Genomic DNA, 23200 nt, shown 5'->3' on the forward strand with positions numbered 1-23200 from the left:
TTATGAAAAAAATAATTTTTTATTTCTAAAACTTGAACTTAAAACATTTTAATTAAATTATAGATAATTTGTTATCCTAACTAATTTTTTTATACATATTTAATAATAAAAGACTAAATCAATTGGCATATTAGTGCCTAACGATACACTAGTATTTATAATTTGAAATTAGAATTATATATAAATTCTAAAAAAATTAAATCTGTATATGAAAAGTATGTTTATATAAAATAATAGAAATTTAATTTATAATTTTTTTTCTTTCTTTCTTTTTAAAATAATTAAATTTGTTATATATTTTTTAATTTAATCTTGCTATAATGTTAGATGAAAAATTTTATGCATATGTGTAATTATGTATTGTAATTAAAAAATTTTTTCATTACTATTTCTAAAAATAAAAAAGTTATTTTAAATTAATTAATTTATTTTAAAATTTTATATGCAACATATATACATATAATAGAACAAAAGTAAAAAAAAAAACAAATAATAACGATGAATAAATTGAGAATAAAATAAAATATATAAAGTCATGAAGAGAATAAAACATTAGATTAATACCTAAACTATCACTACTAAAAAACTAGTTAATACAGACGGAATTTTAGAGGAATTTTTTGTCAGAAAACAAAAAAATGAATTAGTATAAATTACAAAAAAAAAAAATCTATCGATAATTCTGTCAAAAAAATTATTTTTTTTCTGTGAAAAATAGTTGTAGACAAAAAATTCGTCTGTAATTAAATAGAAAAAATGCAGCGTTTTATTAAATTATTACAGACAGAAAATTCGTTTGTAATTTAAAATTTTCCGTCGAAAAATATTAAAATAAGGGTTGTGACCAAAAAGCTCCGCGTTTCAATCACGATACTTCTACAAATCTCCACGCTCATCCCTTCCAAATCCTCCATCAGCGGCGCATCTCAGCTTTGGTTCAGTCGCACCGAAGCTCCGTCACACCCCTTCCAATGGATCTTCTCCGTCACACCCCTTCCAATGGATCCTCTCCGTCACACCCCTTCCAATGGATCCTCTCCGTCACGCTCTCTTCCGTTCCTCCTCCTCCTCCTCTGCCGCCGCCTCTGCTGCCATTGTTCGATCGTTCCTCTGAGTTTTCGTCTTTTTCCACCGCTGCCGCCACCGCTTGCGTCGCACGAGCCCCCTCCTTGCTGTTGCTTAGGGTTCAATTTTTCTGTGCCAATTTTAGGTTTATCAATTTTTTCTCGCAGTTTCTATCTTCTTGTTGTTGTTGATGTTGATTGAGCTTCTTGTTACTGTTGCAGTTTCTATCACATGCTGGTATCTCAAAACAGATGGTAATTTTGACCTTTCCATTCTCTTTCTTCTGTTTAAATTTTTCTAATTTCCAGCTTAGGGATTCGATCACCTGTTCTGAGCTTGTTCCATGATTCTACACTATTTGTGATTTTTTTTGTGTGTAGATAAATGCATTGCTTTCAATCATTCATCTTAGTATTTTTTATTCTTATACAATGTGCGAAATACTTGGATTTCAATTTTATATATATAGCTTGAAGAGGCTTTCTGAAACTTTTTCAATTTCACCATTATAACGCTGGTTTAATCTATTTCCTCTCATATTGTATGCATGTTTGTTTATTCTGTTTGGTTAATTGTTTTTGGAACCCTAGAATTGCACATTCTTAATTAATTAGTGTTCTAGCAATACAGTGAAATTCGTTGAACTCTTATAGATATAGAATGGAATTGAACTTCTAGATTATGGCTTCTCTTAATCACTTATTGCAGCAGATAGATTTATCTATGCAGAAATTGTAGTATTAGGATTATTTATTGCAGTATTATTCTCTCTTCTGTGATTTGGAAGTTGTAGAAGTAGTTAGGTGATATGTTAAGATAGAAGTAGTTATTCTTTTCAGCTTAAATATTAATGGAAAATAAAATTAACTTTGTCTATGACCTACTTGGCTGAGGAGTGAGGAGCAGATACTCCGGGATGATATCAAGGTTGGTGGAAAAGTCCAAACAGCTTTTCATGAAAGATATCAGGTTAGTGCACTGATTGATTCTATGGATTTGTCAAATAGGAATTGGTTACTGACCTGGTTATTTTGGTGGCAGGATGCTGCCCAAGTATAATGTCACTGCCACGTTAAGGTTGGTTTCAAATTAGTAAGGAACATGATTTATTTCCTTTTTTCTTTTCGAAGGTGTTTTTGTTTTTGGTATATATACTGCAAATGAATTTGATTTTCACTTTTTGGGTCTGTTTGGTTTATGCTTTTATTTTCCGTTTGGTATAAGAGGTATGCATTTCATGCAAAGATTGCAAATGCTGATTAGTTTTTTTGGCTTATATGATTTGGCAGGTCTCGGGACAAACCTCTGGCTGCAATGCAATTTTTGTATTGACCAGAGCTTGCTTCTCTTGCCATAAGTGCGATGCAGTTACTAGCTTTGGTATATCTTATTTGTTACTAAATCGGATTTCTCTATTGACTTTAGGTTGACAAGCTTGGAAAGGAATCCCTTATTAACTGTGCCAAGACCAGCATGTCGTCAAAGTTGATATCTGGTGACAATGACTTCTTTGCCAACTTGGTATGTTTGAAGTTTAGTTCTCGAAAAGGTTAAATTTTGGGGATATGGACTGCGCAATTGCAAAAAGGAGTTTCAGTTCTCATCATGTGGGCTTATGGTTCTTGTGGTTTTGGTTATTTACACAGGTTGTAGAGGTAGTGCAAGTTGTAAAGATGACCAATGCTAGGGGGGAAGTTAAATACCCAATCAAGGTTGGTTTTTCGAATTCCTTTTCATCTTATTGTTTATATGGCTTGCTCCTAGGTGAAACTAAAACACTCTATTTTCAGCATGTGTTGAGAATTTGTGATGTGTACTTCAATTAGTTAAATCTTGCCTTTACGTGCTTTAATTATCACGGTCATTCTCTGGATTTTATCCTCTGTCCTTTTTTTTTTTGGTTCACCATTATTATAGGGAATCAATATATTGAAGGCTCATGGAAAAAGTGCTAGAGACAGCTTTCTGATGAATGGTTATGCTCTAAATACTGGCCGTGCAGCTCAAGGAATGCCTCTTAGGGTTGCCCCTGCAAAAATTGCCTGTCTTGATTTTAATCTTCAAAAGACTAAAATGCAATTGGGTGTTCAAGTATTAGTTACTGATCCCAGAGAGCTTGAGAAAATTCGTCAAAGGTAATATTAGTACAATTTATGCTTAAATCTTCTGTCAGTGACATATGATCATGCCTTCCATATTATTCTAAAAAAAATTCTTGCCAAACTCCCTTTCATATATCAGCGGGAATATTTATTTTGTTGTTAAAAATTAAATAGTGTTATATAGCAACACCGTTGCTGTTCACCATATATTGCTAAGTGTTAAATTTTAAAATGATCTTAAGAATTGGCCAGGGGTTTCCCGTTGTGTACACTGAAATTTTCCCTTTATAGATTTTTCCCTTTGATTATTGTTATGGTTAATAATTCTATAATTTTGCAATTTCTTAAAATAATAAATAACTGTGTAATGCCAATGTTTTTTATTGTGGAAATTTGCTTGTGCTTTTTCTAAAACAATATTCTTACCACCTCAAAATAAAATAATATCCAAGTTTCACTCCATGGCTTGGCAATTGGTCATTTTATTTCGTATTGCAGAGAGGCTGATATGACTAAGGAACGCATTGAAAAACTATTGAAAGCTGGAGCCAATGTTGTTCTGACTACTAAAGGAATTGATGACATGGCACTCAAGGTATATTAGTTTCTTTTTTTCTTTGAAATTCTTAATAGTTTTTACTTTCTGCAAGAGACATTAGTTGTAATTATTTCATTTAGGCATGTGAAGAAAATAACTAATTTTTTTTATTATGCTTTACATGTTGATAAGGAAAAGAATGCCTATGTAGGATTAATATAGCTTAGTTACCACCACATCTAGGATTCTTCCTTTTTAGGCATCACACCAAAGAACTTATGTTTTTATCATATATTTGCATTGAGTGACTAAATTTGATATTTTGAATAATATTTTTTACAATGTTGGGTGCAGGCAAATCAATGCGTCTGTTGCTAGGAGGAACTTAGGGGTGCATGTCTTATTTGAATAATATTTTCTTCTACTTCAATTCTTACTGTTTTCTTTTTTATTTATTTAATTGATTCATTTATGTTGTTTTCTCTTCAGACACTGCATTTTCATGTTCATATAATTGTTGTGAATTAAAGCCTCTTCTCTTCCTCAACTCAATGACAGTTCTTGATTGCTTAATTGATCAAAGACTTGTATAAAGTATCCAGTCACTGAATTGAATCTGAATCACTTGCTTTTAGACTTGTTCTGGTTTATTGCATTGTGTGCATTACATGTTCCAAATCTGCAATTGCTATTTGGCAGCGTCCATGATCTTTAAAAAGAACTAACCCTGAGAAATCTATGGAAGAGTTTCGAGCAGCTAGTCAAAAACTTGGTGATGGCGTGGGTGTAAAGTCTTTAATGCAAAGCACGGGACTTGGAATGATTGCTGACCAGGTAGTTTCTACTTTTAATTATGAGTGTTTCTTAATCTAGTGTTATGTTCTAAGCATTTTTAGGGGCTAATAGTTTCTTCTATTTATGTCCATATAGAACAATTCAATGTATCAAATCTCCAAAGTCAATGACTCATTTATAATTAAATTTGGTATAATAAAGCTGATTCACTTCTTCTAACATTATATGATGTCTTAATTTTTTGATAATTTTTTGATAATTTTTTACCTCTCCTCTGGCTAATGCTTATCTTGTTTCTCTATTGAAAATTAAGTATAAAATGCATGGCTGAATCATTCTATGTACTTGAAAAGGGTTATCATTCTGTGTACTTAGCCAATAAATAAACTGTTATCATTCTGTGTTGTGTTGTGTATTAATACCACTGCAAATAAATGAGTAATGCATCTTTTGTTCTGCAGCATTAAAACAAAGAAGATAGCTTTAATTATTAGTGGAATAAATGTTGCTTCTTTTTCTCAACTAATAAGTACCTATGCTGCAGCACCAAACACTACAGCTCTATGATCGTTTAAGCTTAACTGTTTCTCAATTATTTATGTACTAATTGCAATCTTTCTATTTGGTTTTACTATTCTTTTTACGCAACTCAGGCATCATGCCTTCCACATTTGGATATAAATAGGGTCCTTATTGCCCTCCCTAGTTCATTTCCACATCATTTCATTTATTCTTACTTATGTTTATTATTATTAGAATCGAGTTTGCTATATAAAAGCTATACATTGAAACTATAAAAACCAGTTTTGTTTGAACTTTCATCCAACAGACTCAGGAAGGAGTTGGAGCTCTTTGGACTTGGAGCTCTTTGGACTGGGATTGGCCCCAATATAGCAAGAAGTGCTATCATTAATGCTGCTGAACTAGCCAGCTATGATCAAGTGAAACAGGTAATATTAAAGATTCTATGCACTTGCATTTCGGAGTAACTTTATATGCTTCCTCTATATTTTCTATTGACTAATTACTTTATTCATTCTTATTTTATTGTCACTATTTCAGTTTTTGTTCTACATATATATTCTTTTTCCTCTCTCTTTTTTTGCAGTTGGCAGTTGGTATGCTAATTCGTTAACCGATGCTTCTATTTCAAGTTTGATATATGAAATACATTTATGCGTTGGTGTAAAGGTTTAGGAAGCTCACTTTGATTGCTGCATTTTATATTACAGACTAACAATCAGCACAATGTTGATGAGTAAGCACAAACTTTCATCTAAGGCATGGAAACATTTTCTCTTTTTATAATATGTTTATCTCCTACAAATGGATTATGATTTTTAATTGAAAATTGTTTGGCTTACGCAGTTGTTTAAGATTCAACTTAAAGCATAACTAAAATTAAAACCATAATTTTAAAAACCTTTATGAAACGGGGTAAACTATCTTAAGGGATTTCTAATCTAGCAATTCTCCGCTGTCCCATAGCCTTCGCCAGCCTAACCGCCATGCGATCCCATCGCCACCGCCTTACAAACCTCCTCAATCCCAATAGAAAACACAAGTAATAACAATGCAAGTAAAATACAAGTATAACATGTATATCAAGAAATTCAAGAAGCAAATAATCATGTTATACAATTAGGCAAGCAATTCAAGTCGGCAAAGCAAACAAATAGATAGAAGATGCACATGATGAATGGCAGAACAAGCCGCCAGGAGAAATAGAAAACATTAATGGATCTTAGAAGAATTGAACAACTTTAACTTGGTTTGGCCCTAATTTTAGACTAGGTTTATGTTTATATTTAAGTGGTTAGCTACAAGAGCAGATTGTTTTATACACCTTTAGTGTATGCCACAGTATAGATTTTACAGGTTTTCTTTTTTTCAATAGTATTTGTTTTGAATTATAGTTGATGTATCAATACACTTTGTTGATGTATGGTTGTTACTTATTATTATAGTTGATGTATCAATATACTTTGTGTTTTGAATTATATTGACTTGCTTGTTTATAGTACTTTTCTTTTAGTTTGATAATACGATGAATTTGTTTATTATTTGAAATAATATAAATATTCAAATACAAATTAGATAAAAATTTGTATTAAATTTATATTTATTTTGTATGAAAACAAGTTTATTTTGCAATGAAAAAATCTAAAAAAAAAATTATTTTACCTTACTGACGGATTTACAGACGAATTTTCTGTCTATATTCAGAGTGTTCAGAGTGTGAGATGATTTTCCAAGGTTTAAATTACAGACGAAAAATCTATCGGAAATTCGTCTGTAATTACAGACGGAAAATCCGTCGGAAAATCTGTCTGTAATTACAGACGAAAAATTCGTCGGAAAATCCGTCGAAAAGTTCGACGTCCCAGGGAAATGGATGGAGAATTTACAGAGGGACAAAATCCGTCGGTAGTTTCGTCAGTAACCAAAAATCTGTCTGTAATAAAGACTAAATATGTCTGTAAATTTGTCTGTATTAATCCATTTTCTAGTTGTGGGACAGATTTTACCTATGTATAATGTTAACTCGACATGTGTTAAAGAACTATTGAAAGGGACAAAACGCCTCCTCTCCTCTTTTTTTTTTCCTCTCCTCTTCATGAACCAGAACACCACCAGACCAACTCTCTTCTCTCTTCTCCTATCCATCATTTTTGGTCACCATCATAGCCAACATCCACCACCATTCTCTGTTCTCGCTGCACCACCCCGTTGCCACATCCACAACCATTCTCTGTTCTTGCTGCACCACCCTACTGCTTCTTCTTCTTCTTCTTCTTAAATACCTGAATTTGGTTCGGAATATGGTCTTATTAGTTGCCTTTTTCTGAATTTTGATTAAGTATAGATATTTACTTAAAGTATTAATTTTTATGTAAAAGAGTGATTTGGTGATTATGGGATATGTTAGTGTTTTGTTAAAAGCTGATTTTTAGAAAAATTCTTATGGATCCTCATAATAATACTCTTCGACAATTCAAATTTGATATCAGTTTTATTCTTGCATAATGTTCTAAGTTCAATCCAGTTGTATGTGTGTTGTGATAGTGTTGATGTTATTAGTGGACTGTTGTAGAGTAGTACTTGCAGAAACTGCATAAATGTTTCGAGATTTTGTGGTTGCTTGTTGTTGGAAAAATTGAGGTTCAGACAAAAATCTATCTAACAGCGGAAGTACCAAAAATAATTTTTCCACAACCTGCGCGATTAAATAGGCAATACCAAAGATATTCTAAACAGCAAATATAATGGCAGAAATTAAATAATCAAACACCAGAATTTTTATTGTGGGAAAACTCCCAAAAGAGGGACAAAAAACTCACGGACCTAGTCCAGTAAAATCTTCCACTATCAAAATAATAGGTACATAATCCGTCTTCCTAGTAGCACTAGAGCATCTCAACAATAAACAAAATACATTATCAAAACTGATAGAATCAACATAAATCTCCATAAAAATGGGTATCTCAAATCAGACAAAAGAAAAGATAATACAACTAGCAAGTTATATCTTAATGTTCATCTCTAAACTAGGAATAACATACTAAAATTTCAAAAGAAATAGAGCAAGTTTACCAGGTGAATGAGATCAAAATGGCACCACCATTTTTTTTCTTTTTCTTTTTCTCTTCTTGTCGAAGCTCTCTCTTCTTCCTCACTGTTTCTTTTCTTTTTTTTTTAAATGAGAGACACTTTAGATACTCTCTCTCTCTCTCCACTTTTTTTATTCTTAATGTGGATTTTGCCACTTTTTTTCTTTTTATTCTTTTGGCTTGTGGGTTCCACTTGAGTTGGAGACCCACCAACAAATCTTCCCCTCATCGACTCAAGTGAGAATAGGCTAGTCCACCAAACCCGTCTTCTTTTTGCAATAATCAAACTTCACTGCAGGTAAACTCTTAATCATCACATCTGAACCATTATCATCAGTATGGATCTTCTCAAGTGCATATGACTTCATCTCAAGCGCTTGATATATCCAATGATACCTCACCTCTATGTGTTTCGATCTAAAATGAAACGTCGGATTCTTGTTGATATGGATAGCATTTTGACTGTCACAAAATAACACAAACTTCTCTTGATGCTTAACTCTTGTAAAAATTTCTTCATGCACAAGAGTTTCTTAGAAGCTTCAACAACAGCAATGTATTCTTCCTTCGTAGTAGACAAAGCAACACATTTCTAAAGTCGAGATTGTCACGACACAGCTCCCCTTGCAAAAGTCATCATATAACCAGAAGTAGACTTTCTTGAATTAAGATCTCCAGTCATATCCGCATCCGTGTAACCATCCAACACAGGTTGGCTACTCCCAAAGTATAAACAAACTCTGGAAGTACCATTAAGGTATCTAAAAATCCATTTCGTTGCTTGCTAGTGTTCCTTTCCAGGTTTAAAGAAAAACTGACTAACAACTCCAACAACATGAGCAATATCCTGCCTGATGCAAATCATAGCATACATCAAACTACCAACTATAGATGCATATCTAATCTTCTTCATTTCTGCTTTCTCTTTCTCACTTGTAGGACATTACCGCAAACTCAGCTTGAAATGACTAGCAAGTGAAGTACTAATAGGTTTGGAATTACTCATGCTAAACCTCTCTAAAACCTTCTTAATATACTTATGTTGCGACAACTACAGTTTTCCATTCTTCCTGTCACGAGTGATACTCATGCCAAGGATTTTCTTTGCAGGACCCAAATCCTTCATAGCAAAGAATTTATTCAAATCTTTCTTAAGACTTTCAATCTTCTTAGTGTCATGACCAACAATAAACATGCCATCAACATAAAGCAAGAGAATTATAAAATCACTATCAAAAAATTTCTTGACATATTCACAATGATCAAAAGAAGTCTTACTATACCCATGACCTTCCATGAAGGAATCAAACTTTGTGTACCACTGCCTTGGTGCTTGCTTCAGCCCATATAAGCTTTTCTTCAACTTGCATACAAGGTACTCCTTTTCTTTAATCTCAAAACTCTCTGGTTGCTCCATATAAATTTCTTTATCTTTGTCACCGTGAAAGAACACAGTCTTCACATCAAGTTGCTCAACCTATAAATTCAAACTAGCCGCTAATCCAAGCACAACTCGAATAGAAAACATCTTCACAATTAGAGAGAAAATCTCTTCAAAATTAATACCTTTCTTCTGTTGTGAGACATTTCAAAATTAATACCTTTCAAAATTAATTCGAGCTTTGTACCTTGGCTGTGAGACATTTTTATCCACTTTCAATTTGAACACCCATTTATTCTTGAATGCTCTCTTATCACTCGGCAACTTCACAAATTCAAACGTATGATTCTCATGCAAGGATTTTATTTCTTCTTGCATGGCCTTCAACCAATCTTCTTTATGCTCATCAGACATAGCTTCCTGGTATCTCTCTAGTTTCCAAGTCTCAATGTACATCACATACTCATGTAGAGAGCATTTCTGAAAAGGATGAGGTCTCTATTAGATCTTTTCAATTCAGGCTTAACTGGTAGTACAAGTGGAACTTCAACATCTGGTGGAACTTCTACATCTGGCACCTCAGGTTGAGGTGTAGGTTCATCATGCAAATCATCACCATCATTATCAACTTGTACATCTTTTCCATCAACAGGAGGTCTAGTAGAAGGACTAGGTTCATCATCAGCAGAATGTCTAACAGTTATTGTTGGCTTATCTGTCTTCTGAAGATTTTCAATAGTTTGGTCTTCAAGAAAAATCACATCTCTTATTTTATTGCTCACCGGATCCCATAATCTGTAACCAAAGTCTTCATGACCGTAACCCATGAAGATACATTGCTTTGACTTCCCATCAAGTTTAGATCTTTCATCTCTTAGAATGTGAACAAAAGCCCTGCAGCCGAACAATCGCAAGTGACTATAGGAGATATCTTTTTCTCTCCAAACTTTCTCTAGAACATCACCATTTAGTGGAACTGAAGGAGAAAGGTTGATCAAATCTACTACAGTCCTCATCGCTTCACCCCAAAAGAATTTAGGCAACTTTACATGAGAGATCATACAGCTGATTCTATCATTAATAGTGCGATTTATTCTCTTTGCAACTCATTTATATTGAGGAGTCTTAGGAACCATCTTATCAAACTTGATCCCATGTCCTTTATAATACTCTTCAAATGGACTCCTATAGCTCGAACACATTTCAATTTCCTTCTTGTTTCTCTTTCAACACTTGTATGGAAGTGTTTGAAGATACTGAGCACCTGGTCTTTAGATTTCAAAATAAAAGCCCATACTTTTCGAGAATAATCATCAATAAAATTTATAAAGTATGATGCACCGCCTAGTGTCTTAGCATTCATAGAGCAAATATCAGTGTGAACTAAATCTAGAACATGTGATCTCCAATGAGGCCCAGAACTATGAAATGATACTCTAGCATGCTTTCTACAAAACAATGGGTACAAGTATTTAAAGTTGTAGCTTTCACTGGAAGTGAGTGCTTCTTGGCTAAGACGCTTAGTCCTTTCTCGGTCAAGTGACCAAGACATATATGCCACAAATCAGAAGAGAAATCATCAGCTACATTTACCTCTTCTTTGCACAACTTTGCTTGTAACCGGTAGAGAGTAGTAAGACTATTGTCTTCTTTAGCAACAATGAGAGCCCCTTTAGTAATCTTGCATTTTCGACTACCAAAAGAAGTGCAATAACCCTCTTGATCTGATGCCTTTACTAAAATCAGATTGAACTGCATATCTGGCGCATGCCTAATATTCTTCAACTACAACTTGCATCCCATGTTGGTTTCAAGCCACACATCACCCATACCAATGATATCACACACCCCTTTATCTCCCAATTTGATCTTGTCAAAATTTCCAACAGTATAAAAAGTAAAAAATTCGTGCTTCAGAGTGACATGACATGAGGCACCAAAATCCATAAATCCAAGTGGAATCATCACAGACAAGATTAACATAGTTTTCATCATATGTGATCATAATATCTTCATAAACAATAACAAAAGTTTCTTTATCATTATCTTTACATTTGTCTTTGTTTCTTTCCCTTGATTGTTTTCTTTTCAAGAACCTATAATACCTCTTGATATGCCCCGACTTGCCACCTTGGTGACAAATGAACTCCTTTATTGGCTTGTACTTTCCTCTTGACTTGCTTTGACTGTTTGACCTATCAGAACTGTCTGAGGTTTTCTACTTTGTCTTCTCTCTCGTGACTCTGAAACAAGTGCTTTTGACTGGGAGGAGACATTAATCAAACTTCGCTCTCTTCTTCTGACTTCTTCATTCAACATGCTCTCTTTAACCATTGCTAACGTTAACTTTTCTTTTAGAGCTGAATTAGTTAATCTCACAACCAAAACTTTTTAACTATTAGGCAAAGAACTCAACAACAACAACAACAAGGCTTTCAACTCATGATTTGAAGTGATTTCATTATTTTTCAATTGGTTCACCATCTCCTGAAAAATACTCGAGTGCTTCAACATTGATTTACCTTCAATATACTTCATATTAACAAGCTTCCTAATCAAGAATGCTTTATTTTGCACATTTTTCTCTCGTGTTTAGTACCTATGGATTTATGCCCCCTCCGTAGGACCATACAAGTCCTTGTTATACAACATATCTTCCATGAGGGTCTTCCAAATCGAGTAATTTTTGGAATTCAATTTGACCATATTTGGCTCATGAGTATTTTTCTCCATTTAATTAGCATAGAAATAAACAACTAAAGCTCTGGATACAACATTGTTGGAAAAATTAAGGTTCAAACTAGAACCTGTCTAACAGCGAAAGCACCAAAAATAATTTTTGCACAACCTGTGTGATTAAAGAAGCAACACCAAAGATACTCCAAGTAGCAAATATAATGGCAGAAATTAAATAATCAAACACTAGAATTTTAATCATGAAACCCCCCTCCAAAAGCGGGACAAAAATCCACGGGACCTAGTCCAGTAAAATCTTCCACTATTAAAATAATGGGTACACAATCAGTATTTCTAGTAGCACTAGGGCATCTCAACAATCAACAAAATACATCATAAAACTGATGGAATCAACATAAACCCTCCACAAAATTGAGCATCTTTTCTTTATTTTCTTATTATTTTAGATATGAATGTATTGAGTTTTATTGAGATTTTAGTGTTTGAAGCCTATTTGGATGCTGAGTAGTTCTATTGTTTTGATTATTTCAGGTTAATTTTGGATCAGTTTGACAGAGTCTGTACAGAAGAAAAGAAAAGAATTTTGATTCTGTTTAGCGCCCAATCGATTTGAAATGCGTGCAGTCATTCTGTCAAGCTAGCACTAAACGCAAACCTGGGCATTTAGCGCTAGGTACCTCGTAACGTGTGCGAGCTCACTGCCTTGTAGGGCGCTAAACGCCGAGCCTGACGTTTAGCGCCAGGAAGACAGTAACGATTGGAAAGCTTATTGCCTAAGGAATTAGCAGTTGATTAGGTTAGAGGAGACTAAATCTCTAAGGAATTAGGGTTTAGTCAATTACAGTTTGCCATAAATTGAATCTTGCATGATTAAAATAGTTGGTAAGAAATATTAATCCAGAAAATAAATATCTCTAAAACATTAACTGTTCTCTCACATACTTCTCACACCAAGTTTACTGTTTGCTTTCTTAATTCATGATTTACTATTTAATGAAATTTGAACTCCGAAACACTACTTTCTGCTTGTTTGACTAAGTGAATCACTCAACTATTGTTGTTTGGTCCATCAATTCTCATGGGATCGACCCTCACTCACCTGAGGTATTACTTGGTACGACCCGATGTACTTGCCGATTAGTTTGTGGATTGTAAATTCCGTACCAGGTAAAAAGAAGAAAAGGAGAGAGAGGATAGTCGTGGCGACGCTGGAGTTGTCAAGGGTGAACAGAGAATTAGGAGGAGAAATATGACTTCGTGGATTTGGTTCGATCAAAAGAAGAAGAAGAATGATGTCGGTGAGGTGGTGTAGCAAAAACAAAGAATGATGGTAGATGTTGGTGATGATGGTGGCCGAAAATGGAGAGGAGAAGGAGAAAATGCAGATGATGGTGGTGGATGTTAGTGATGATGGTGACTGAAAATGGCTTGGTGGTGTTCTGGTTTGTAAAGAGGAGGAGATGAAAAAAGAAAAGAAAGAAAAAAAGAGCATTTTGTCCTTTTCAATAGTTTCTTTTCACATGTTGACTTAATATTACACGTAAGCAAAATTCGTTAGCTCTAAAAGGAGATATTAATAGAGGAGTAGAATGTCTGATGAAGTTATTGATTAGGGCCCACAATGTTATTTTTCAATCGAAGAGGGCGGAACGAGAGTTAGTGAAATGGTCAAAAAGCGGGTTGGAGTTTTACTCATTTTCATTTATGGTTATTTTACAAATAAAATAAACTAAAATATTTAAATCCAATTAAAAAAAAACCTAAAAAGACCGCAGTCCATAACTTTCTATACAGCAATTACATTAAGTTTTCCTAACACGCATACTTTTATGGCTCAGTGACTCATCCACGTGTTCCGCCAAGTTACTCTTCTAAAAAGGACAACAAACCTACTAGGGTTAATTTTTTTTTATATTGGATAAGAATTGATGTAATTTTTTAATATTGAAAGTTATGGTGTTTTACAAAATTTTGGGGGCTATAGAATTCGTAGAGTGCGAATTGTCAAATCATTTTTTTTAATTTATAGAGACAATACATAGACTGCGTATTGTATTATTTTAATATTAAATTATAATACGCAGACTACGTATTGTATTATTTTAATATTAAATTACAATACACAGTCTGCGTATTGTGCTTGCACAGAACAATGCCTCCAGAACACTGTAAAATCCTATTTTTTGTAACATTAACGTAAAACTCTATTCACTCTTCCATATTAAAATAAAAAATCCACCTACTAGTCACAATAAAGATTAATCGATGAAAATATCTTTATATCTATATCAATTTACCTCTTTACTAGAGAACGCCCCAACTATGGCACTTTCTCAAATTGAACTTCAAGATTCAGAACTTCAACTCAAACTAAAATCAAATTATCAATCTTTAGTAACCATGAATTTATAAATGAGATATGATTCTAAATAAGATGTTATTACATACAAAAATATTATTTATATATTAAAATTAATCACTGTGTATTTATATATAAATACATATATAACTTAATTTATTTTTAATGTGTATTCTATAATTTTAATAATTAATTTTAGTGTACACCTAACTTAATTGTATTATACATTATATTAGTAATAATAATTAATCAAACTCGATGCAAATTCATTATCACCTCATTAGCTGTTATAATTGGTATCCAAATCTTTAAGAAAAATACAACTTAAATCCATTAATATTAATAGGGGTAAGAAGATTATAAAAGATTATAGAAACTATATTAAATTTGATAAATCAAAATTAGTTAAATTGCAAAAATTAATATTCAAAATTTACGACTAAAATTTATCATAATTATATAAACATGCTTATCAAGTAGTCAAATAAATTGGCATGTTAATCAAATAGTAAAATAAGTTACACTTTTACATGTTTCTTTACTTTCATTAAAAATTGTTATTAGTTAAGAATCTATATTTTATTCAAAAATTTTGCCTATATAAAGGCAAATATATGTACCATTGTTATTTGTTTTATAAAGTAAAAAAAATAAATTAATTTCTGATTTTTTAATCTGTAAATATTTAAATCCATGAGGATTTGAAAATATATTTAAGTCTCTTGTCTCTTTAAAATTTGGACACATCAATCTTGTATCTAACTTGTTCCATTTTAGAAACTCTCCCACGTAGGCATCCGTATCGGCCAATTCAATATAATGGGAGTCATATTTAATTTTTGCGTTGGGTCTGATAAAATTAAATGAACAATAAAAATCAATGTATCCAAATTTTAAAAAAATAAAAAATTTAAATATAATTTTAAATTTTCAAAAATTTAAATATTCGCGAGCTAAAAAGTCAATGATCTATTTATTCTTTCCTAGTCAAAAGATGTTTTGAAGGGGTGTTAGAAATATTCTTCTATTATATGAGTGCTATTGATGAGTCCCAGACAAAAAAACAAAAAAAAACATATGATAGTACAATATATTTGAATAAGTAATATCAAAATTTCACCAAAAATGTCAATAAGCTCAAAACACAAAATGCTAATTCTCTTTGCCCCTTTCTTGGCGACAATACAAGCTATGAGCTATTTTCTTTCTTAAAATCTGAAAGTACACCACAGATTGCAATGCAAACAAAAATAAACCATAACGAGCTATTATGATTATGATTTTTGCTGTGTGTTAGTATCAGTTTGTGAACAAGCCGAACCGGGACTCTGCGCTTCACACTTTCAGATTCGCACTCAAACGACGTCGTTTCCTCATTCTTACTCTTCTCCTACGCAAGGAAAAACTCACCATTCCCGACATTCGTCAATCGCCAGTTTCTTCTCATCAATTCGTTCATAGAAGAAAATGAAAACTAAAGCAAAAGGTAATTCCTAAACATTCCTAAAATTGAAAGTAGAATAAAATAAAATAGCGATTTACCTCTGATTGAGATTGAGATTGCGACGATGGAGCAGCTTCATTAACGATCTTTCCATGTTCCTTCTCTCCCAATGTTCTCATCGGAGAAACTCTCTGTTCCGATCAAAATCCAAAACAGAAAAAAAAAAAGAAGAAAAAAACGATTTCAGAATTGAATCGAATCGAAGAAATTCTGAGAGAAACTAATTTTTTATTTTTTATTTTTTATTTTTACCATGCATCGATATTTGAGCTCCTTCAAGCGGAACAAGCGATCAACCTCGATCTCGAACTTCTTCTGAAGCTCTCCTCTGTCTTCGAGCTCCTTCATCATGGCGTCGAGCTTCGCGTCCTTCTCCTTCAGCGCTGTCTTCGTCTTCTCCTTATCGATCCTCATCCTCTCCAGCTTCTTCTTGATCGCGCTCAGCTCTTCCGCCAGTGACGACGCCTCGGGGAGTTGCACTTCCACCGGAGCCAACGCAGCCGCAGTATGAGGAGGAAGAGTAGCTTCCGCTGCGGCGGTGATCGCGATAGTACGGTTCTCCTTGTCGCGGACGGGTGTGATCTCGCAGAGTGGTTCAGATTCGGGCTTGGGCTTGGGCTTCGGCCGGAGATCGGCGGGCGAGTTGTTCTTCGGCTGGAGTGGTGTCCGGCCTGATCGCGGCCGAGGTTTCGGAGGTATGGAAATCGGAGTGTGAGTTTGTGTTTACGTTTGCGTTTGCATTGTGGCGTGTTTGGATGATAGGTTTTTATTGTTATGTTTTGCAGCGAAGAAATGGAAAGTAGAATGGAGAAAAGGTGTTGGTGGTGATGGAAAGTTGAGTGAAGAGTAGAGTGTATTTTATTTTGAATTTCAATGGAGGGAGGCGCTAACGGCTAGTGCTTCTGTTTGTTCTTATTGGTATATTGACTATTTTCTATGCTTTATTAAAAAAAAAAAAGTTCTACATTGGATGTTCGGATCAATTTTTTTCCCCTTGCTTTCTTGAAAAGAAAAAAGAGGATTCATAATTTCTTATACAATTTTGATTAGGCTTGAACTAGATTTAATTTGTTGTTTGTTCAACTGGCTAAATTCTTATATTGAGAGTTTGAGACTTGTTCCAAAACAAACCCTTGTTTATAATGATGCTAGCAAGTTTTATAATGATCTAGCAAGTTTGCCACCACATCTTGTTTAGCTGTGCCCCTCTAGTAGCATTTCTAATAATAATACTAAAAATCTAACAAAAAAGAGTATCCCCAAAAAATATATTGAAACTGGTGAAAAAATATTAATTATTATTACATGCAAAAAGTAATCAATTATCAAATTTATTATTTAAAAAATTATTTTAATACGTAAATATAATTTATTATGTATATTCTTATTACATACCAATCACTTTTTTAAGGTGGCAAAAGGCGATAAAAACCGAAGAGAATGCTAAACTAAATAATATTAAAAACCAAAAAGTCTGAAAAGAAAAATCTATGAAACTAACTGTACAAATGCAAGCCTATTTTACACCATAGAAAATAAAAAAGACAATTGGTAATTTGGTATGGTATTTTTATGTCATCCTTGGTAGGCTTATTAAAGCTTCACTATATTTTCGATTAAAAGGAGTATTATTACATGGGAGTTAGCAGACAAAACATGTGAATCAAAGATAGTCCATTGGAAGATCCCAATCATCTTCATTATCCCAATATCTTTGATTAGGTTTCTTTCTTCCAAGACTTTTCCTTCTCCTTGAAACTCGGCCATATGTCACAGATGGTTCAGAGTCATAATCTTCAAGATCATCCATTGAAACTCCTACATTCTGGTTGCCAAGAAACCCTGGGACAAGCAAATAGGTTGTTTTATGATCAGCAAGACAAAATAAATAAATGAGTCAATGACATTTCTTTTAGTAGTAATAATGATTATATAGCAATAGAGCGATGCTATCCAACTTGGTGTACGAGACAAAATGAGCACACAAGATATTTTTCTTCAATGTTTTATTGGGAAGTCAAAATGTTGTTCTGTTTCCTCGCTAAATTCTAAATCGTCCCCGGAGTAGAAAAAGAGCACCAACTATTTCAAAAGAAAACGAATTCAATAAAACCAAATGGAGGAAAGGGTATTTTTGGAAGAAAAAAATTTAATTTTGACCAGAAAACTAAAACAGGACGAAATAAGACGTTCAGAATAAAAATAGAATGTTTGGAACGTTAGGGACAAAATCAAGACTTAGCCCAAATGTTAGGGAGTAAGACAGTATTTTACCCAAACTAAATGATATAATTAGACTTTTACCAACCAAATAATATAATTAGATGACTTTGCTTAAAAATCTATGGACAATAGCCATAAAACGGAGAAACCAAAATAAAGTATGAGAATCACAAGTTCCCATGTACAAGCCATAATAAGCATGGCTTGATATATAAGCAGGAATCAAAACTTTCAGCAGCTAAGAAACAGAGGCGAAGTATATCACGAAGCTCTAATCAGAAAAGGAAGCAATGTTGCCGAAATCAATATCCTACTTAGTTCGTTAGTCGTAAGGGCAAAAGAAAATGTAAAATGTGAAATAGTAATGTGATACACTCATACACTCAAATTTCCATTATTGAAATGAAGGTACCTTTGAAAGCCTTTGTATACGCGACGTTGCAGTTTCGCGAACCACAACAGCATCAGATACTACTTCCAGTACATCCTCGACTAGCAAAGAGTAAGTACTTACCTAAAAGTATGGCAATCAAGAATTATAATTTGTAGACTAAACCCCTTAGGAGTCACAAATGATCAAAATGAAGGAATTGTGACTTGGATTTGTTAACATAGGATGTAGACTTCCATTTCCAATTGGATTGGCAAAACTTGCATGCTATTTTGAGTTCTGAACTTGGTTTTTTATTAACCTTACAAAGAGGCACTGATTTACCAAACTTGAAGGGATAATTGATAGTCCAAATGAATCAAGCTCAAGTTCTTCAACAGCACCTGAATTGAGGCTGAACGTGTATCCACGTACCTAAGAGCTTAGAGTTCCCTTATCAAATAATTGGATATAAATAAATATGTGAAATAAAAGTAGAAGAATAAACGTATAATCACCTTTCCAATATTCCGTTGAGAGGGTGTCACAACTTTGTATCCAACCTATCAAATAATAATATGATGAATCAATTACCACCTTAAAAATAGTCCTACCTTGTTTCAATTTTTGAAGTGTGGTAAAATAATGGTGGCACCACTAAATCATATATTAAATTAAATGGAACTGCTTCCCATGATGACTTATTGAAAAGGGTTAAGGCATGGGAAAAATCGTATAACAGGTATTGGATTTTGCATAGAAATTTAGAAAACCATGATGAAGAGCACTTTGCATTTTGGCACAAATGACCAAAATAACCGATCAGAACCAAAATCATACATAAGACCAAAGGAGATCATCTAAAAGTATTTGATCTTGAAGAAGAAATAAGAAGATATCTTCATCTTACTAACAAGTAGTTGAAAACTTGAACACAACCATTTAGACATTTACAACATGATATTTTATGGTAAACGGTTCCCAAGATCTGAAAAAAGGTTATCACCGACATTTTTATGAAACCACTTAGTTTCAATCCTACATAATGTTTTGTTATCTCATTACACTTTGTCAATTATGAATAATCAATTCTCATTATTTCTACTTTAAATGAATGATACCAACTTCAGAAGACATCAGATTCAGATATCACATTCACATAATTTGGAGCATCATCACCGTCTAACAAACAAGGATAGAGCAAAAGCATCTTACATGAACACAATTCATAATAACCTTTATTATTTAAGCAACACAACAAAGTGAGTACCACTAACAAATATCAAAAGAGAAGATTTCTCCAACATATTCTGCCAATCAATGAACCCTACAATAAATCTTTCAAGAAAAAATAATTCACAAGAAAGAATCATATAAAACTTTAAAACATACCAGGGTCTCCAATCCAACCATTTTAAATTCGTTGTCTATCATGCTTTCATCAGGGACAAAGACGACATCCCCGACCTGAAAAGAGAACCAACAGAACACTCAACAGCATGAAAAACACATGAGGTCACTAGCTTGCAAAGCTAAAAATGCACACCACATTCAAGTAAGACAGACCATAAGACAAGGTCGCAAAACCATAGTACAGATTCATATTGGAATATAGGGGCGTTGGAAATTTCGGACAAAAAGCTTGATCTGGAAGCATCTACATAATTTAACTGGTAGCGGACCCGAATGGTCCTCTCTACATGTTATTGCCGGGTCCTATCTACATGTTATTGCAGGCAACAAAACTCCTCCAAAAGTGAAACAAACTAAAAAATGGTGTAAAACACTTGTAGCAAAGCATACACCATAAAGCATTCAAAATGTGTTATTCCAAAATTTGTTATACCTGACTAATGTCCTCCAGAAGGAAGTTATCTGCATTCCCAGAAAGCAAGTTTGGCCTCATCTCCACAAATAAAACCATCCACTGCACATGAAATTCACCAAAAGGAGATACATCAATAAATGTGTGCTTAGACTAACATAGTTTAAGTTCAATATAGCTAATAATCAATATCCAAACATGCTTAATGCTTTCCACCCCAAAGAAACAGGTAGCAAACCAGGAAAACAAACAAACATTATAAATAAATTCCCCAAAAAAGCATGCTTTACATTTATAGCTTAAGAAATGGTCACTCACAGCAGTGGTGTCAACCCAAAGCTGAGTAACAAACCCCAAGCTAAGAGTTATACTAATGACCTGCTTAGGCAACAAATTGGACCTTCTAATCCCATCCTTACCACTAAATTTCTCAACTTTAACATCATCTTTTCTCAAATCATCATTATCATCATCATTTGCAGCACCACCCTGAACCTGAACCTTAACCAAATCATCTTTAAAAAGTAATTTGTTATTAAAGATAAAAAATAAAAACTAAAAAAAAAATATTATTTAAATGTAATAAATAAAGAGTTAAGATTTGTTCAATTAACAAGGATGATAATATTTCTTACTTAATAAAAAGCTTTAAAGATGAGCATTGTGTTAGACTAGACATACATGGTACTAAAACCATGTATTAATGAAATTTTTCACTTAGAGCTTATTATTTTATTTTATTTTTCAACAAAATGTCACCACTTCTCAACCTGCCTAAGAAGTTATGTTCAAATACTCAATAAAATTTGAGTAAATATGAGAGTAGTTGAAGTATTTACATGACCTTCAATTATATTATTTCAACCACAAGTTTAAAAGTTCATTTGATTTCGCTTGTACATCTTGTAGAAATGAACTAAAATGGTATACTATAGCCAATTGAATCTTATATTTTTTTATTGGGTACATAGAAAACAATTGGAACAAAACTTTTTTTCTATGGATGTTATCTCCATTGATGTTTCTCACTATAAACAATCTAAGAAAAATTCAATTTACTGTAAATTATATAATTGAAACATATCCAGTACACCATTTCAGTTCATTGAATTTCAATTATTTGTGTTGGTTCATTATTAGAGGAAAGTTTAACCCAATGCTATGTTTTCACAGCATAAAAGTTACATTAAAATTTAAAATAGGGATACTTATTCTTGTTTCAACTTACTATTTATTATTTAAAAGTAATAAGCTTAGATCCTTGCAAAAAAACGAAGGCAAAGACATTTAAAACGTCTTTAAATAAAGACGGTAAATTTCATCCATTGAAACAATAGTCAAATTTAATAGCTATATTCTTGAAATGGTTACTTTAGGTTTGACACTACAAGAAATAAGGGGTTTAGCCACAAAAAAAATCGTAGCTAAACTCTAAGATAACCGTAGCAATCATACATTGGCCACGAAAGAATATTTGTGGCTAATCGGGGGTTGCATTTTCAATTTGCCACGATTTTAACGTTATTAGCCACAGTTTTAAACATCATGGAGACCTTCAAAGAGCCACAATTTATATATCATTGTCCACGTATAATGCCGTGGCTAAATAATTTGTGCAGGCCGGGTTTTTTAGCCACAATTTTTTTTGTGGCTAACGTTGGATTATTTAATCACACTGTTTTGTGGCTAACTCACTCTATTTTTCACATACAATCAGTGGCTAATTTGAGCTAATTTGCTCTAATTGAACAATTTTATTAAATTAAAATTATATTTATATATATAACATTAATAACAAAAATCAAACTTTTTAAATATATAATATCTAACATTTTTTCATAAAAAAATACTAATAATAATAATAATAATAATACAAGTCTAAACTTATATATAATAAGAAATAATTTTTTTTAACATAAATAAAATAAATTCTAATCCCTTCTAGAATAAATGTATTTAAAATTTCAACTATTACTTATTAAATACACAAATTAAATGTCTGGCATATCACTGGACTGTATTTTGATAACAAAAATTTATACAGAAGCTGCCAACTGAATCTTGCATTGGTTTCTTCATATCCATAGCTTTTTCTCTGAAGTTTCAACCAGCTTCTAAATTTATTACACGTCTACATTTTCAGCACCAAAGACTTTTCCAATTTACAACATTGCTCCACTGGCCATTACACCCAGAAACCTACCAATAAATTTGCGTCATTATCTCGACTTTGTCCATGCCCATCAAGTTTCATAATGTCTTTTTCATCATTTTTCAAATGCCAAACTTGAATTGTTGTCCTTTTGACAGTTGTGATTTCTCCTGTAGAAGTGTCTACAACTGAATACAAAATTGAATAAAAAAAATAAATTAAATATTAGAACTCAAAAAATTACGTAAAAAAATTAAAATTTCATATACCTTTGATATTCACGGCTAAAGGGTCATTATAATCTTTTCTGGTAGGTGTAGTTGCTTGAAACTTATTTCGTCCAAATCTTCTGCAAATTCTTCATTGTTGTTGACCTGTGGTTATCATAGTTCTGCTAAAAGGTCTCTCCTAAGTTATTAGGTTTTTGCTCCACGAAAAAATCTGCTAATTAAGAAAGAAAAAAAATTCAGTATTTTGAGTTTGGAAGATACCTTCATATGATAGGGTTCATATAGTGTGGTTAAAGAAAGTGTCTTCAGGTGCTGCACAAAAATAGGAGTTAAAAGACAACGTGAATG

General features: G+C 32.9%; 3 protein-coding genes across 24 annotated transcripts; 1 reads left to right on the forward strand and 2 right to left on the reverse strand.

Annotated features, from left to right (window-relative positions):
* The first annotated feature begins 847 nt into the window (after positions 1-847).
* Positions 848-13202, forward strand: LOC112751901 (T-complex protein 1 subunit alpha). Of its 22 annotated transcripts, none has more exons than XM_072218140.1 (10): positions 848-1184; positions 1287-1319; positions 2491-2586; positions 2712-2777; positions 2983-3200; positions 3666-3762; positions 4451-4539; positions 5330-5450; positions 5609-5758; positions 12721-13202. In XM_072218140.1, exons 1-7 carry the CDS (start codon positions 972-974, stop codon positions 4493-4495), a joined length of 768 nt encoding a protein of 255 aa, XP_072074241.1. In that variant the 5' UTR covers positions 848-971; the 3' UTR covers positions 4496-4539; positions 5330-5450; positions 5609-5758; positions 12721-13202. The 22 variants fall into 22 exon arrangements, with proteins under 22 accessions (XP_072074241.1, XP_072074247.1, XP_072074257.1 ...); XM_072218146.1 differs by having other exon boundaries at positions 4463-4539; XM_072218156.1 differs by lacking the exon at positions 12721-13202 and adding an exon at positions 5989-6500 and having other exon boundaries at positions 4405-4539.
* A 2621-nt stretch (positions 13203-15823) lies between these two features.
* Positions 15824-17862, reverse strand: LOC112751905 (uncharacterized). The gene is made up of 4 exons (XM_025801230.3): positions 17793-17862; positions 16305-16723; positions 16091-16183; positions 15824-15987 (listed from the first exon to the last, which is right to left on the reverse strand). The coding sequence occupies exons 1-4, from the start codon at positions 17860-17862 to the stop codon at positions 15955-15957; spliced, it is 615 nt and encodes a 204-aa protein (XP_025657015.2). The 3' UTR covers positions 15824-15954.
* LOC112749445 (uncharacterized) lies at positions 17478-21167 on the reverse strand. Its single transcript, XM_072218360.1, has 7 exons — positions 21152-21167; positions 20789-20985; positions 20492-20572; positions 20038-20112; positions 19164-19208; positions 18688-18789; positions 17478-17894 (listed from the first exon to the last, which is right to left on the reverse strand). The coding sequence occupies exons 1-7, from the start codon at positions 21165-21167 to the stop codon at positions 17871-17873; spliced, it is 540 nt and encodes a 179-aa protein (XP_072074461.1). The 3' UTR covers positions 17478-17870.
* Positions 21168-23200: the final 2033 nt, after the last annotated feature.

The sequence above is a fragment of the Arachis hypogaea genome, chromosome 15 (assembly GCF_003086295.3).
Source record: "Arachis hypogaea cultivar Tifrunner chromosome 15, arahy.Tifrunner.gnm2.J5K5, whole genome shotgun sequence".
NCBI lineage: Eukaryota > Viridiplantae > Streptophyta > Magnoliopsida > Fabales > Fabaceae > Arachis > Arachis hypogaea.